The sequence below is a fragment of the Anser brachyrhynchus genome (assembly GCF_964034855.1).
Source record: "Anser brachyrhynchus genome assembly, chromosome: 16".
NCBI classification, from domain to species: Eukaryota; Metazoa; Chordata; class Aves; order Anseriformes; family Anatidae; genus Anser; species Anser brachyrhynchus.
The window spans coordinates 1,999,100-2,015,578 of record NC_137734.1 but is presented as its reverse complement, the minus strand read 5'-3'; the positions used below and the strand labels follow the sequence as shown (position 1 = coordinate 2,015,578).

General features: G+C 65.2%; 2 protein-coding genes across 4 annotated transcripts; one reads left to right on the top strand and one right to left on the bottom strand.

Annotated features, from left to right (window-relative positions):
- Nucleotides 1-685: 685 nt before the first annotated feature.
- Nucleotides 686-7,940, top strand: LOC308178624 (ammonium transporter Rh type B-like). Its single transcript, XM_080557556.1, has one exon. The coding sequence runs from the start codon at nt 2,464-2,466 to the stop codon at nt 3,841-3,843; it is 1,380 nt and encodes a 459-aa protein (XP_080413682.1). The 5' UTR covers nt 686-2,463; the 3' UTR covers nt 3,844-7,940.
- A 78-nt stretch (nt 7,941-8,018) lies between these two features.
- Nucleotides 8,019-15,684, bottom strand: LOC308178605 (uncharacterized protein C20orf204). 3 transcript variants are annotated; one of them, XM_080557488.1, is made up of 5 exons: nt 11,913-15,684; nt 11,215-11,349; nt 11,013-11,075; nt 10,757-10,909; nt 8,019-10,129 (listed from the first exon to the last, which is right to left on the bottom strand). In XM_080557488.1, exons 1-5 carry the CDS (start codon nt 12,138-12,140, stop codon nt 9,995-9,997), a joined length of 714 nt encoding a protein of 237 aa, XP_080413614.1. In that variant the 5' UTR covers nt 12,141-15,684; the 3' UTR covers nt 8,019-9,994. The 3 variants fall into 3 exon arrangements, with proteins under 3 accessions (XP_080413614.1, XP_080413615.1, XP_080413616.1); XM_080557489.1 differs by having other exon boundaries at nt 8,019-10,126; XM_080557490.1 differs by having other exon boundaries at nt 14,570-15,684.
- Nucleotides 15,685-16,479: the final 795 nt, after the last annotated feature.

Below are 16,479 nucleotides of genomic sequence, written 5' to 3'. Positions count from 1 at the left end.
GCAAAGGAGCTTGCTGATGGCTGCCCTTGGCTTTTGCACCTCCAGGAACCCACGTGCACATCCCAAATCCCCAGACGCCGCCGGGGCAAGATTTCCAGGTGGAAAAGGGCACGCACCCAAGGGCACAGCACCCTGACCCACCAGCCCCGGGGCGGGCACCGGCTCCAGCACCTGCCAGCTCCGTCCCGCTGAGCCTGCAGTTCCCTATCAGCCACAGAAGGAGATAAGGAGCTGTCACCTCCCCAGCCAGCTCCGGGCACAGAGCCCGGCAGCCTGACCCCCGTGCCAGGTTCCCCGGGTGCACCCACACGGTGTTTACGGACCCGGCACGGCCGCCCGTGCCAACCCCGCACCTCCGCACCTTGCCACGGGCACCAGCCGGACCCAGAAGGGCTTTTCCTCTCGAACCTCCCCACATCTCCTCCACACACCGTGGTGCTTTGGCAGCGCTAAGATGCTCTGGAGATGTGTTCTTCCCGCAGCACGCCCCTCACAGAAGGCTCTTTGTTGTCATTCCGAAACCTTTAAAACTCTCTGCTTTTGAAATACCTGTTCAAACCCTGCTTTCCTTCTGTGCAGCTTTTCCTATCAGCGTTTTATTCAGCCCCACCTTAAAAAAGCCCTGAACCATGGTGCTTCCACTGGAAACCCCAAACCAAACCCCACGGTTCCCGGCCACAGGTCACTGTGCCACCACGGCCAGCAGCTCCAGCCAGGGATCGGGATTTATCTTAAACACGACGAGCTAACAAGCTTTTCACCGTGTCGAGCCATCCCATTGATAATCCCATTGGAGGGCTGATGTGGCATGCGATGGGTATGGCACACGCCCGGTGTGTAATGCAATGAGGTCAGCAGGGCTGAAATTGCCTTTCTTTCCCCTTTTTGCATCGGCAGGGGGTGGGGGAGGATGAGGCATCCCCCGTGCCCCACCAGCGCAGGATGAGGCTGGGGGTGGGAGCTCAGCCCATGTTTGCTGGGGGGAGGCAAGCGAGAGCATCGTGCCGCGCTCCCCGGCCCCACCGCATCCCCCACCGGCACTTGGGGACACCGGAGCGAGCCCAACGGGGACCTCAGCCCCATGTGTCCCTAGGGTCCCCGTGGTGGCATTCGCCTGCTCTGGCCACATGGCAGGGACCAAGCATGGGGGCCTCTGCTTGATGAAGCATCCCCGGGTCCCACCCCGCAAAACCTTCGGGGTTTTTCTTTGCCCCTCTCCCGCGGAGAGAGGCGGCTCGGCACGATGCAACCCCATCGCAAGGCCCAGCGGCGCTTCCTTCAAAGCACCTCCTCCTCCTATACGTTGCCCTGATTTCCAGCATCTTTCTGTTGAAAAATGGCAGGGGAGGGTTTGGCAAAGGAGCCTCGCGCAGATTATTCAACAATTGTTTCCCATTTTGCGCCCTCGCCTGCCTCATCCTCCAGTAACAATGACGAAGAGCGGCGTGGAGCCAGCGCCCGCGGCAGGGGTGTTGAGATCAGGGACAGCACAAAAATATCTTCTCTCTGGAACAAATATTTACCAACCCTTCTGCCTTTTGTTCTTGTGGTTCTCATATTTTTTTTCCAGACATTCACTGGCAAAATGTCACATTAAACAGCAACCCAGAAACTTCGGGGTAGCTGCTTGGCTGCTCTGGGCTTTGTTTTTCTCGCGCGCTAATTGTTAATGAATTTCCAGCCATTCAAGCCAACACAAACCTGTGAGAAAATGATCTTTTCGGCCTGATTTCGGAGCTTTATGGGGCTTTGCGGAGGCCGGGCAGTTGCCGAGCAAAGCGCACATCATCCCCAAGCCACGCATGGCGCTGCCTTGGGTTGCGATGGGCCGGGAGCCGTCCCCGGCCGGCCAGAGGCAGCGCGGGAGCCTTGGCAGAGCTCAACCGCCTCCTGCAGTGCACCCGCGCGGGCCCCCACCCCTGCTGTGGCACCGAGCACCCGTGGGACCCTCCCCGGCCTCGGCCCCGGGGCTCAGCACAGCTCCGAGCCGCGGCTGTGGGGTTTGGAGCGGTCCCGCTGTGGGAGCAGGGGCTGCGGAGGGGGGGGAAGTGGGCGCACGCCGCGATGCCCCCCTCATCCCCGGCATTGCTGCCGGCCCCGCGGGCTCCTCCGCCGCCCCCCAGCAGGCTTTTCCTCTTTTTCTCCCTCTTTTCAAAATCCTAAAAGCCTGGCGCCCGCTTTTTATGGTGGCCAAACAAGAGCACACGGGCAATGTCTGAGCATTGCTTTGAAGGAGGGGATGGGGGGATAAAAGTCTCCTCTTCTGGGACATCAACCCTCATCCTCAGTTAAAAATTAACCGTGGCCATAAAATCCCCGAGGTAGCAGCAGAGCACGGCTCACCCCGCGAGCGCTCCCGGCGCGGCCGGGCTGCCGTCCCCTGCCCCGTGGTCACCGTCCCCTCCTGTGCCATCCCCTGCACCGTGGCACCACGGTCACCGTCCCCTCCTGCCACATCCGAGGATGGCCACGCCACCCCCCGCCAGCGCCCGCCGCCTCCTGCCCCTCTCCCTGGGGCTCTTCCAGGGCGCCCTCCTGCTCTTCTTCGCCCTCTTCGTCACCTACGACGAGTCCTCGGCCGTGGCCACGGAGGCAGAGGATGGCACCCGGGCTGCCGAGCAGCTCCCCAGCATCTTCCCCCTCTTCCAGGACATCCAGGTGATGCTGGCGGTGGGGCTGGGGCTCCTGCTGGCCTTCCTGCCCCGCTACGGGCTCAGCGCCCTCGCCCACAACTTCCTCCTGCTCAACTTCTCCACGCAGTGGGCGCTGCTGCTGCAGGGCTTGCGCCACCGCTACCGCCACGGCGAGCTCCGCCTGGGCCTCCACAACGTCCTCGCCGCCGAGTTCGCCGCCGTCACCGTGCTCATCTCGGTCGGGGCTGTCCTGGGCAGGACGAGCCCCTGCCAGCTCCTCGCCGTGGCTTTCTGCGAGGTCCCCGTCTACCTCGTGAGCGAGTGGCTCATCGTCACCCAGCTGGGCGTCCGCGACGTGGGAGGCACCATCACCATCCACGTCTTCGCCTGCTATTTCGGCCTCGGCGTGTCCAAGGCTCTGTTTGGGACGCAGAGGCGGCCGGCGCATCCCAAGGAGACCCCGACGCCCCGATCCGACCTCCTGGCCCTGGTGGGGACGCTCACCCTCTGGGTTTTCTGGCCCAGCTTCATGGCTGCCCCGTGCCGGCCGGGCGATGCCCAGCGCCGGGCCATCCTGAACACCCTCCTGGCCCTCAGCGCCAGCGCCGTCACCACCGTGGTGGCCTCCAGTCTGCTGGAGAGCGGCGGCAAGCTCAGCCCGGGCCACCTGCAGAACGGCAGCCTGGCCGGCGGGGTGGCCATCGGCGCGCTGGCCGACGTGCCCATCACACCGGCGGTCTCCCTGGCCCTGGGCAGCCTCTCCTCGCTCATCTGCCTGCTCGGCTTCCGATTCCTCACCCCGCTGCTGGCGAGGAGGCTGGCTCTGCACGACCACTGCGGCATCCACAACCTCCATGGCTTGCCGGGCATCCTCGGCGCGGCGGCCAGCGCTGTGGCCGTCCTGGTGGTCTCCAAGGACACCAATAGGTGCCAGCTCTCCCAGGTCGACGGCAGCGGGGTGGCGGAGGACCAGGGGGGCTGCGGTGGTGGCAGGCAGGCGCTGTGGCAAGTGGCAGGGCTGGCTGTGGCCCTCGGAGGCTCGCTGCTCAGCGGGATGCTCGCCGGCGCCGTGCTGCGCCTGCCCTGCCTGGCCCCGCCGCCCGAGCCGCTCTGCTTCGAGGACTCGCTGAATTTCAGGATCCAGGGGCAGGCCGAGAGCCCGGGGATGGGGGACACCACCGAGGAGGTGGCCCTGAAGGAGCGGGTGTAGGCACTTGGTTCGGGATGTTTCCAGCGCCCGGTGCCCTCTCGTGCCAAACGCCCGGCGTCGAGGCAGTGCCGCAGCGTGCGTCCCTTCAACATCCTCCCACCCCGAGGCTGCAGGTCCCTTCCTCTCCCCCTGGCCAGCCCCAGGAACTGACCATCCATCTCCACAGACATGGAAACGGCCTGCTTGGGGTTTATCTCCCGGGATGGATCTCCCCTGAGTGCTGGCCCGGGATAGCAAACATCCCCCTGCTATGTCCAGCTTCTCCACCGCATCACTCCTGCCTCACCGGCTGCCCCGGCTGCAAGCCCAGGGCTGGGAACAGCAGTGGGGTGAAGAGGAAATGACCACAAGCAAGGGATTTTAAAGGGATTTTATCACCTGTGCCGCACTGGGCAATCTAACCTCTGCCAGGTCTCCCTAGGCGAATTGCAGCAGATACCTCCCTTTTTCACCACAACGGCAATGAGGCCTGAGCAAGGAGAGGGGCTCAGAGAGCCAGGACGCACGGAGCACCCGCACCCCATGGCACCCTTGTCCTGCCCCAAAACCAGGCCTGGGAGAGCAGGAAGGCAGCAAGGAGGCCAGGGGAGCCGGGGGACCCCGAGGAAAAGCAGCAGCCCCATCCCACACGGCAGGGAGCAAGCCACTGCCACCCCACCGAGGACAAAGCCAGCAGCCCATCGCTCACAAGCAGCAAGCCGCGAGCGCGGGGCCGCATCCTGCCCAGAAAGCGCCGTGATTCAGAGCCCCCCCCAGCTCCGTGAGTCACCGTGCCCCTGCTCCGCGCCTCGTCCGATCCTGCTGCCACGCAGACAACGCTGGCGATGCTCTTGGGGGGGCGAGGGCAGCAAAAAGCCCCCCGCCACCCTCTGCAGGGACGGGGGCTCTGGGCACGGCGGCCCTGCGCACGGAGCCGCGCGGAGCAGGGCTCAGCGGTGCTGGATCCCCTCTGCCTGGCGCGGCCCCAGGCGGAGCCGACACCAAGATCGAGGCTGGGGAATTCGTCCTCCAATAATCACAAACAGGCTCGGGAGCCCGGGCGTGTTTGGTTAATTGTTAGAATAAAATATTGTTCAGCTCTGACAAAGGAATCCTGCCCCGCAGCCCGGCGCGGCAGAACAATGGGCCCCGGCGGAGGGAGCCGCGGGCCGAGCAGCGGGGCCGGGGGGCGGCGGGAGGCAGCGAGGCCCCGAGCCCAGCCACGGCATCCCACCGGCATCCCACCGGCATCGCCGGCCCCACGGAGGTGTGCGTGGCGGGGGCACGGAGGGGAGCTGGGGGCAGCCCGGCCCCTCGCCGCCATCCGGCTCCCGCTGGGCGTCGAGGGCCGCCGGAGCCAGCGCCGTCCCACGGAGCCGCGGTGCCACCGGGGCCCGGGTGGGCTGCCGCTTGTTTCAGGGCGAGCCGGGGCTCCCGCTGAGCCCGGCATCCCGTTGCTGCTCTCTTCCCCCCGTGCCGGGGCCTGCCGGCTGCGCCGTGTGGCTCCGGCTCCGGCGGGGCAGGGAGGAGGGTGCAGGCACCCTCGGGGAGCTGCCACGGGGAGGAATCGTGCAGGCACACGGCGATGTGTGCGCACACACACGGCCCAGAGGCTGCAGACCCCTCGCCCATCACACAGACAACGGCACGGTGGTGCAGAGCCCCCCTCTCTCCTCTCCGTACTCGGGGTTTTGCATGCTTTGGGCCACCCAGCCCCCTCGCCAAGGCTCCCCCCGGGAAGCCCCCCAGCCCTGAGTTGCTTCCCAGCGTTGCCCAGCCCTTCCCTGCGAGGATTCAGCCTCCTGCAGAGCAGCTCAGCACCACGGGTGCTGCTCCACCAGCATGGCCCCAGCACCCGTGGGGCTGCAGCAGCATGCCGGGGAGCTGGCAGTGGGGCCACGGGCTGGGGGGGCGCGGGGAGGGGAGCATCCGGAGCTGGGCCTGGGCACACCCCGCTGCTTGGTGGCATGTCCTCGCACGGGCACGCAGTGGCACAATCTGGTCGGCAGATGCCTCCGAAACCAGCAAGAGGCTGGGAAGCTGGGGTTGGGGGGTGGGGGGGGGGCTGCCCTTCCCCGCTGCGGGACCCCGGTGTTGTTTGTCAGTGTTTCCAGCACTGTGTTGCTCCCCCGAGGGCTCACCGTGCTGCTCGTCACAGCACCGCGTGTCCCACCGATGTCCCGCGCCTCCAGCCCACAGCCTCCACGCGGGACCTGGGCTCAGGATCTTGGCATCCCACGGCCAGGGGAGCCGGGACCCACCTGGGCCGTGGCACGGCTCCGTGCGGCCCCAATCCCGGCTGTCCCCGTCCCCCGGGACCGGCCGTCCTCCAGCTGGAGCCGGGCAGAGATGCCGCTGGGTGTGCCGCCCCGAGCCCAGCTCTCCCTGCTCCTCCAAAACAGCCGCTCTCCAAAGGATGGAGCAGTAAAATATTAACCAGAGCCCCTAGCGTTTATCACACCGTAAATCTGGGCTTTCAACAGCTTTACGATGCTGCAGGGAGATGGGAGAGAACAAAACGCTGTTCTTCTTAGTCAGACACAGGCTGCGTGTGCCAGTGCCCCCAGCGCTCGCTCTGTGCCCGCGCTCGGGGGCCGCGAGGGGCCGGCACCCCCCAGCCTCGGCCCCCCGAGCCCCAGCCTGGGCCGTGGTGCAGACAAGGACCGAAACAGGGCACGGCTTTCCTGATGGCCAGCAAGGCAGCTGCTGGTGCTAGGACGAGGATGGCTCTGCTCCATCCCAGGGACAGCCACATTTTGGTGGGACGTGGCGCTGCGAAGGGGCAGGGGCGAAAAGCGCCCCCCCCATCAGCTCTGCAGGAGCACAACAGCCACCATCCTGGGTGATGCTGTGTCCTGGGTGATGCTGGTTTTTGTTTTTTGTTTTTTTTTTTCCCCTCTCCCAGCTCAGCCCACGGCCAGGTCCGGGCCGCAGCACGCTGCTCTGGAATCAAGGAGCACCCCGGCCCCGCGGCCCCGTGCCCTGACCCCGATTCCCCGGGCGGTGATTGCAAAACAAGAGGTGAAGGGAGGAAGCCGCGGCCGCGCTGTTTGTGGGGCGGTCGGACGCATCTGGCAAGGCGATCACAGCCGGCAGCCCCGGGCACGCACACACCTGCGGCACGGCGGGCGGGAGCGTGGCACGCGCGTGCGAGGACGCGGCAAAACCCACACGTGCATCCTCACGGCACGGGGCGCAGCCCCCCCCCCCCCCCCCCAAAATTGGGGTGCAAGCAAAGGGCTGTGCACCCTTTTCTTGCATCCCAGATCTGGGGGGAGGCTGTGGGGATGTGCGCCGGGCTCTCGCCGTGCGCCTGCCTGCCCCAAGCGAGGCGGGGGCTGGCGCGGTGCCGACAGGATGCCCAGCGCCTGGCACTGCGCGGGGCGGCCACGGAGGCCGGAGGGAGGCCGGGAGGGAAGGAGGGAGGGAGGGAAGGAGGGAGGCAGCTCGGTGGCGGCTGCTGGAGCCACATCAGAGCAGCCCCCCCGGAGCAGCCGGGAGCGTGTGGTGCTGCCCTCGAAGGAAATGCGCTCACTCCCATGTGCTGCACACTTGGGTTTGCCTCGCTGCTATTTTTATTTGACTTTTCAGGCCCGTTTCCTTTTTCCGGCTGTTTTGCTGTGATTCCACCGAAGCTTCGACCTCGCTTTTCCCCTCCCTCCCTTTAGCCTCTTCCTTCACTCTTTCCTTCCTTTCCATGCACTCATTCCTGCCACCGCACCGGGCTCCCTCTCCCCCCGCCGCCGGCGAGCGCGGCAAGCTCGCAAACACCCCAAACACCCCCTGCACGTGCTGCCACGGCCAGAGGCACCACTGCGCACCTCCTGCCACCACCCCAAGCCAGGAAAATGATGCAAAACCACCAGCAGCGGGCACAAACCCCCCTTCCCCAACCTGCAGAAGCAGCCGGAGCAGCTGCACCCATCCCCTGCAGCTGGGTCCGGGTACCCCGGGGGTGATTTCCAGCACCAGCTCCTCGCTGCTAGGAAAGGGGCCGGTTACGGCTCCGTTTTATCTGGGAACGTGCTGACAGATCAGGGAGGGGTCCCTTTGCTCCAGTCTTGAGGCAGAAATGGAAGTGAATCACCCAAGACGTGGTCCTGTTTGCAACGGGGCACGGGCGTTGCTGTCACCCCGGCCGTGCCGTGCCGCGTTCCCGCGGCACGGCACGGCCGGGGCGGCAGCAACGCCCCCGGCGGGACCCCCCAACCCCATCCTCGGGGAAAAAAAAAGCAGTCCCAGCCCCGGCTGCAACCCATCATCCGAAAAAAAAAAAAGAAAAGAAAGAAAAAAAACAGGAAAATCGCTCGTTCAGGGGGTCTGTGAGTCACGCTGGTGGGCACCCGCGCGGAGCAGGGGGCGCAGGGTTATTTTGGGAGGTTTGGCGGGGTGTTGTTACACGTGGGGGTGGTTGGGTTGTGTTTTTTTTTTTTTTTAATTATTATCGTTATTTATTCTCTTTCCTCCCTTTAACCTGATTAAAACCACTGTCCGCATTTGATCTTTTGTTTAGGAAAACAAGGAGCGGGGGGGGGGGGATAAGAGGGGAAAAATAAAAAAGAAAATCCCAGCGCAAAGCCGCCCAGGGAGGCAGCAGAAAGGGCACGGGCGAAACAAGGCAGCGCTTGGGCGCAGCGAGCTGGGGGGCTCTGCGTGAGTCCCTTCCCCGAGCACCCCGGGGACCACCCGAGGAGGAGGATGGGGCTGGGAGGAAGGGGCCCAGGCCAGCACCGGGCCGGGGAGGAGCGTGGCACCGGCGCTGCGGTGGAGAAAAGCAGGGCTGGCGTCACCCTGTCTCATGCCAGGCTGGGACAGCACCTCCCAGGGCCGGATCCTGCCCAACACCCGGCCTGACCCCCACTAAAGCAAGGCCCGATTCGCGCCCCCAAAGCAAAATCCCGCTCCTTTCCCGTTAAACCAGGGCCAGCGGCGTGCCGGGGGACCCCTCTCCCACCCCCCCAGCAATGCAGCCCCCCGGCTCCGCTCCAATCCCAGAGGCAGGGCAGGGGGCACAGCCCCCAGACCCCCCCCTTCTCTCCCCAGTTTTCCCTTCCCTGCCTCCCCCCGTGGCACAGAACCGCTTGCAGCCCCCCGCGAAGCCCCCAGCAAAGCGCCCCCATCCCCTGCCGTGCGCACGGAGGGGCCCCCCCCCGGCCGGGCCACCCGCAGCCCCGGGGGGGACACGGGGGGGGGGGACCCAAATGGGGGGGACCCGAAGCGTTTTGGGGCCGGGGGATGGTTGTGGGGCCGCGACCCGCAGCCCGCTGCTGCCACCTCGTGTCCGCGCCGCAGCCGGGAGCGGGGATGGGGAAACTGAGGCAGGGCGCACAGCACCGCCCCCGAGCACCCCCACCGAGCCAAAGGGGGGGCAGGATGGGGCCCCGCGGGGTCCCCCAGGAGCACCGTGACCCCCCCACACACACAAGGCAAGGCACCAGAGAAAGCAGCCGGGGCGGGGGCGGGGGCTGCGAGGGAAGGAGAGGATTTATTTCTGGCTTCCCACGGTTTGGAAGCGGGGCCCTTGGGGCTGGGCTCAACGCCGGTGGTGCTGGGTTCCCCCCAGCCCTGGGGCTCAGCTCGGAGGCCAAACCTCTGGCTCCAAGCAGCCAGAGCTGCACCGAAGCTCTGACCATGCCGGGGGGGGGGGGGTTCAGTGTTTGTCTGCGTTGTGCCAGGGCAGCGGCTCACGCTGGCACCCTGCAGGCACCCTGGGCACCCTCAGCCACCTGTGGGTGCGTAGAAGTCCAGTGCCAGCAGAAGCCTCAGCCCCGTGGCCCGGTTTGTCCTCTTTGGGTCCAGAAAAGCAACCATTGTCCCCCAAAAAAGCAGCAGGTGATGCAGGGTCAGGAGCATCACAGAAATCCATGTCTCTCTCTCCTCCTCTTTTTTTCTGTGCTTCCCCTTCTTCTTCCCCCCAGCCTGGGGTTGCCCAGCTGGCTGCTGCAGCCACCCTACAGCACCCACCCCGTGCAGCGGGGCCAGTCCCTGGGGCACCGCTTGGAACAAGAGGACGAATTAAATTCGGGCACCCCCTGGTACCCCCTCAGCCGGCTTCGGGGTTGAATTTCCCCCAGGTCCCGAAACAAGGCGCCGTCAGCCGCGAAACCAGAGCGCGCGCCTCTGCGGTCCCGCTGGCCGCGGGGACGAGGTGAGGGGAGGTCCCCGAGGCAGCCTAGGAGCCCCGCTGGGGCACGTGCAGGGCGTAGAGCTTCTCCCAGCACGTCGCCAGCCGCTGCGCCTTCCTCGCGATCTCCTTCAGCTGCTTCCTCCTGCGGCGGGGCTGTGCCGGGGCACGGGGTGGGCTCTGCTGTTGGGGTGCCAAGGGGGCGAGAAACATCCCCACCAGGCAGCCGTTAGACACGGGGACGGCGGCCACCGCCAGGCCCCTGAGCCCCAGGAGAGGACACAAACCCCACGCACGGGAGGTTTGGAGCTGCAGGCTGCCCAGGCCACCCACAGCCACAGTGAGGACGTGCCCCACGGGCACAGGTCCCTAGGGTGGAGCTAGGGACCCCCCCCAGCCTGCAGCACCCACCCCGGACACCCCTTAGCACATCCACGTGCACGGCAAAAGGTGGTTTTCCAGCGTCCCCAGACCGCATCCAGGAAGGGTTAACCCCAGCTGATATCCCCACAATGGCAGGGAGATGCCCCCAGCTGCACTGTGCCATCCCGGGGCTTCCCCGCTGATTAATTGGTTAATGAGTTGTTTGGTTAACGAGTTGTTTGGGCAGGAGAGCCTCCAGGCTGGGGTTTCCCCAGCAGTTCCCCAGAGGAGCCCCGGGGACACCCAGGCTGGCGCCCTGGGGAGAAATCCCAGTTCTTGCCCACGAGCAGCTGGGCGTGAGAGCAGAACGGCTCTCGTCGTGACTCCCCATGTGCAGCCAGGGAACTGGGAGCTACTGGGGAGACTGGGAAGGGGCAGGGCTCCCACCTTGCCGATTTTCCTGCAGTTCTCCCTGAGCACGAACTCGGTGTTCCTGGCCACCTTCCACACCGCCACCTCCTCGGGGCCACGCAGGGTGCCGCCCGCCACGTCCCGCAGGGACATGCTGATGTTGTAGATGGCCAGCAGGATCTTCTGGTCCTGGGGGGGGGGGGGAGAGGGGAGAGCAGCCCCGGGCGGGGAGGGGGCTCGACAGCTCCTCGGGGGGCTCAGCCCGCACAAATCCCCAGCCCTGGGTGCTCACCTTGTCCGAACGGCAAGCCAGCCCTGCCCGGCTGCTCCTCTCCGCTGAGCCGCTCAGGTTTTTCTGGAGAAATAAAATAAAATAACGAGGGAAATAAAACAACGAGGGCATCAGGCACCCTAAAGCGCTTTTAAAAGGGCTTGAAAAGGGGCCGCATCCAGCTCGCCAGCACCCCCGGGCGCACCGGGCGGCCCCTGCTCACCAGGTTCTGGATCTCGTGGAAGATGACGGCGCGGTACTGCCGCAGGATTTTGGCGATGCTGCACCTCTTGCCCCGGCCCAGCACGGCGACGAGCAGGAGCAGCAGCACAGCGCAGGAAAGGGCCCTGGGGAGAATCTGTGCAGGGAAGGGCTCAGCATCAGCTGGGGGGGGAGGAGGGGGGGACACGGGGAGGGATGCAGGGGGGGTCGGGGCTCTGTTTTCAGCTCCTCGCCACAGGCATCAGGCAGAGCTGCCCCTGTGGATGCAGGAGAAGGGGCAGCAGCTGTGTCCCAGGGGTGGAAACCCCCCCCCCCCCCGGCAGAGCTGTCCCCTCCAGGGCAAAGCCCCCATGGGACTGTTCCAGTTCCAGCCCAGTCCGAGCAGCGCTGCCCTGGGCGGATGCTGAGCCCCCCCCGGTGCCAGCAGCCAGGCGCTCGGCACAGAGATGGGGCAGGGGAGCTCTGTGCATCCGTAGGGTCTGTCCTCATGCCCGGCTGCCCCACTGGGGACCCCGGGGGCTCTCCCCAGGTCCCCAAATCCAGGCCCTCAAGCACCAAAGATCGAAGGGAGCTGCCAGAGACCCGCTCTGCCCTTTGGAGAGGAGCAGGAGGCGTGCAGCTGCCTGCTGCCCTAGCGCAGCTCCGAGCAAACAGCTTCAGCCCCCCCCTTGGGAAGATGCCCCCTGCAATTCCACAAACCCCAGAGCAAGGACGCGGCCGTCCTGCCCCGGGACGGCTGCTCGGCATTTCTCCAAGCCCCCACACGGCCCCGTCTCGTCCCTGCCTTGGGTGCCCCGCTATGAACCCCGGCCAGCAGCGGCGCAGCCGCCTGCTCTCGCCAGCACATCCCCGCAGCCTCCCAGCCCCGAGGCTTCCCGGCAGCCCCGAGCCAGCCCCGGCGGAGCGGGGAAACCCAAAGGCTGACATCTGAGCCCGGCGGGGAGAAGCTTGGCAGTACTGGGCGGGGGCGCCCGGACCCTCCGAGGGACGAGTTGAGGCGCTTTGGAGAGAAGCCAGCGCAGCCTCAGGTGACCGGGACCGGGGATATTTGAGCAGTCCCCCGGCAGCGGGGTGAGGATGGGAAGAGGATGGGAAGCCCCACGCACGCCGCAGCTGCCGGGAAAGAAGCCCACGTGCTTCTCCTCCCCTGCACGCCGCTGCGAGATGGCACGGCACCGGGCCCCAGGCTGGCACCAGGGGGTTTCTATCAGCTCCTGTTCGCAGCGAAAGTCCAACTCCCTCCACCTTTTCCCCCCCCTCCAACTCCAAGCATCAGGTCTGGGCAAGCAGAAAGCAGCTCAGCACCTTTCAAAAACAGCTGCTGTGCTCAGGCAGAGCGTGCACAAGAAGGAAAGGGCCGGCGGCTCCCAAGCTCATGGCTCCCTGCAGCTGACCAGGTGGCTTCCAGCCATGGGGGGATTTCGTCTGCGGGTCAGGGCTTTCCCCCCCCACCCTCCTCCTTTCTGGATCTCTGAGCTCTCTGCCCCAAGGCGCAGCTCACACCTCGGTGGGTTTGCTGCCATCCCAAATATCTGGTTCTTGGGCTTGGATTTGGCTCAGGAGCACCAGCCGGTTCCCTCGCTGAAGCCCAAGCCCAGGCAGATGCCACCTGTCCTGCCCCGTGGTGGAAACCTGGGGGTTTGTTTGCAAAGCCTGCGTCTGCTCCACGCTCCCTACTCGATAAAGGGCTGTCCCTGGCTCCAAAGGGCGAGGAAACCTGTCCCCACCCTCCTGCTCCCGCGGCTCAGCAGGACGGGGAGCTCAGCGCCCTGCTGCAAACCCAGCACGATGCCAGGCTGTGAACCCAGGGGCACCACCCTGGAGCGGACACACACACACACGAGGATACCAGCAATTCCACACGCAACCGGTACAAATCCCACCGGGCTCCTTCAGCGCTCACAACCGATGCACACCTCGCAGGATCCTGGTGCTGGGCTCCATCCCTGGGAGCCGGGAAGGGCAGGGGAAGAGCCGCTCCGCGCTGCAAAGCTGGCCGAGAGATTTTGCCCGGAGATGATTCAGCACAAGATCCAGGAGCACAATTCCTCGGGGGCGCAAAGGAGAAGGCTGCTTCCCCAGGGACACCCCGACCAAAGTCTAAGGGTTGCTCTCAGGAAGCCTGTGCCGCCAGGAAGGCAAGGCCACGCAGTTTTACTCCGAGCACTAAGCCGGGAACGACTTCCCTGAAGTGCCTTATTGAACAACTGGGACCGAATTCCAGGAGCAAGCACACCATCTGCAGCATTTCCAGGCAGCCGATGGCACCGGCATCTCAGCCCCTAGCACGGGAGGAAGCGCGGCCAGCGGCTGAAAACCTCAGCGAGGGGCCGGGGCAGGAGCCAGGAGGGCGCCACGGGTGCTTCCACCGCCCCCATACAGAGCAGGGGGACCGGAGAGGGACTGGGGGGGGGAGATGAAGCCCACGAACCCAAATCTGTGCTCTGCTCCCCTCCTCCAGGATGGGGGAAAGTTCCAGGATGAGGGAAATGAGGTGTGCTGCCGGTCTGGGGTCATCCCGCCTCCCCTTGCCCCCGTGCCCGCGGCAGGAGGGTCGGGCTGGGCACGGCGCTGGCTGCCCCGGGGTCGGGCTCGTCCCCTCCGGCTGGCAGGGAAAAAGGAGCCGGGGAGCACGGCTGCGGGGCTGCACGGTGTCAGGCACCTGGCAAGGAAAGCTAATCCCTTCCCCGGCTCTAATCCTCCGACAAATACCAGGAGATAAGGGAAATCACCTCTAGCGATAGAGCAGCTCCCGGTGGCACCGCGCTAGGCTCGGCCACCCGAGCTGCAAGGCGCAGGCGTTGGGGTCCCCAGGCCCCCCCCCAGCCAGGTGGTCCCGGTCCCTATCCCCTGCACCCTCCTCTCCAAAGGGGCTCTGATACAGCCCAGGGTCCACAACAGACCACAGCACCGGGCAGGAGGAGAGCGGCCACCCTACACCTCAGGACCAGTGACACTTTTGGGACCAGCGACGCGTCCGTCCCCGCGTCCAAGCCCCGGCCCAGCCCTCCCAAGCACTTCCACGCCCTCCCGGCCAGACCAGCCCCTTCCCCACCAGCTCTGACCTCCATCCCCACCAGATCCAGGTCCTATCCTGACCCTGGTCCCATCCTGACTGCTCTGAGCCCCCTTGGGGCCAGACCACCCCCACCCCGACCGGTCCGAGCCCCATCGTGCTCCCTAGCCCCACTGCTCCAAGCCCTGTCCTGGGCAGACCAACACCAACCGCGTCCCGACCCTTCCCAAACCCCATCCCAACCCAAGACCCAACCTACCCCATCCCGACAGCTCCCCCACCCCAACCCCACTGGTGCGGGGGGCTCCGGGTCCATCTCCCCCAGCCCCAGCACACTCACCATGGAGCCGCGCAGGCACTGGGGGCCCCCAGCCCGGCCCCCCGCTGCGTCCCGCTCCGCCGCCGCGCTGGGGCTCGCGGTTTGAACTTGGCTCCACGCGCGGGGCCGCGGTGGGAGGGGACGGGCCCGGCCCCATAAGGCGGGGGGGGTGGGGGAGACACCGCTGGGCCCAGCCCCGGCTGCCCGCTGTCTCCCCGCAGCATCGCCCAGGACCCCGCAGGACGGAGCCCCCAACCAGCCCCGCTGCGAGCGGGAGCCGCTGGGCGAGCGCAGAAGCCGGGGAAGGAGAGGAGCGAGCTGCGGGCTCGGAGAGGAGCTGGCGGCGGCAAGCCAAGCGTCCTGCTCGTGCCGAGAAGCCGTGCCTGTAGGGTCAGGGTACAAGAGGCTCCCTCTTCCTTGAAGGGCCCGAACGGGGCTCGCAGAGAAAGCGCTGCGTGGGCTCAGCCCCGCGGAGGCCGGGAGGGAGACGCGGCCCCGCGCGGGAGCAGGGCAGCGCTGCGGGAATCCGCTGAAGCCCAGGAACAGAGGCCACCGTCAGCATAATTAGCATTTCCTTAATGACCATCATTCTAAATCCACAGGCTGCTGCTAGCCCTGGGTAGCACCTGTGGCTGCACACCGCAGGCGGCCGAAGTGACCGTCCCCGGAGAAGGCGGCGGGACACCGCTCAAATACCCGCACGCACGCAGCGTTCCCCTGCTCTCAGCCAAACCAAATCCTCCTGCTCCCCCCCCCGCCCCAAGTTTTAGGTTTAGGGGCGCATCGCCCTTAGCACACAAGCCCAGGCGGGGAAAACAAAGCCCTGACTCGCCGCCGCTTTCACGCAGGATGCGCTGAGAGACAGCCTCACACGCGAGACTCCGCTAGCGTGAGATAAAACAAAGAGCTGAAGAATCCGACTTTTCTCAGCTTGGCAAGTGCGAGCAGGAGGCATCTGAGCAGGCAAATGTTCCATCAGGCAACGTGGGAACCACAGCATATACAAGAGCATACCGCTGAAGACAGGACCCATATAACTTCTTTACGGAGCTCTATATATAGTTAAATTTCGTAGGTGCCATAATCCATTTGAAAACACAAAGCCATCTCCAAACGCTAAAAGGCTCTAAGATGGATGATCCCTCTTTTTTTTTTTCTTTTTTTTGAAAAAGAAATTCTAAAAACCCCAGGCCGCAGAACAGGGAAGGCTGCAGACGCAAGGAGCAGGTGGTAAAAGGAGTTGGGTGCTGCACAGCAGTGCAGGTGCAGGTCCCCTGGCCCAGGGCTTCCAGCCCATCCCAGGAAAGCCACCTCTCCTCTCACCAGCCACAAGAATCAACCCTGCAAGTCCCTCCCTTGCCTTTTCTGTTCCTGGGCACTTGGGTACCCTCTGCCCAAGAGATCCTTAAATACAATGCTGCCACCTGAAAGGGGCAGGGAAAGTGCACTGATCCTGACCAGCACACAAAGCGTTTAACTTTAGGGAGATGCTCCAAGCACTTCACAGCTCAGGAGTTTCTCCAGCAAGAGCCACGCCACTGTGGTTCCAATCACCTTTCCCATCTCTCCTCCCCAGGCACCAAGAGGAGGGCACCACAGGGCCGAGGAATTAAAATGCCACCTCGCACGCGGCTTTCCCAAGCACTTCGCTGTGCTTCAGCGCCACAGAAGCTGGAACTAACCTGCAACTCTGTTTTCACCTCCCAGACAGGTGAAACCCAGGCCCCACGTCCCAGCACTTCCACAGATGACGTTATGGAAGGAAGGCAAAAGCCACGTGAGAGGCACAAGGACTTGAACGCGCTGAAAACTACTGATTTCTTTCTCCTGCAGTTTTTGGCTCAGTCTTGAAACCCTGGCCTAGCCACGTTCCCTTCCCACACGCCCACCCTCTCCTTTTTCTCCTTTTCACAAGGGATTAACATCTCCAT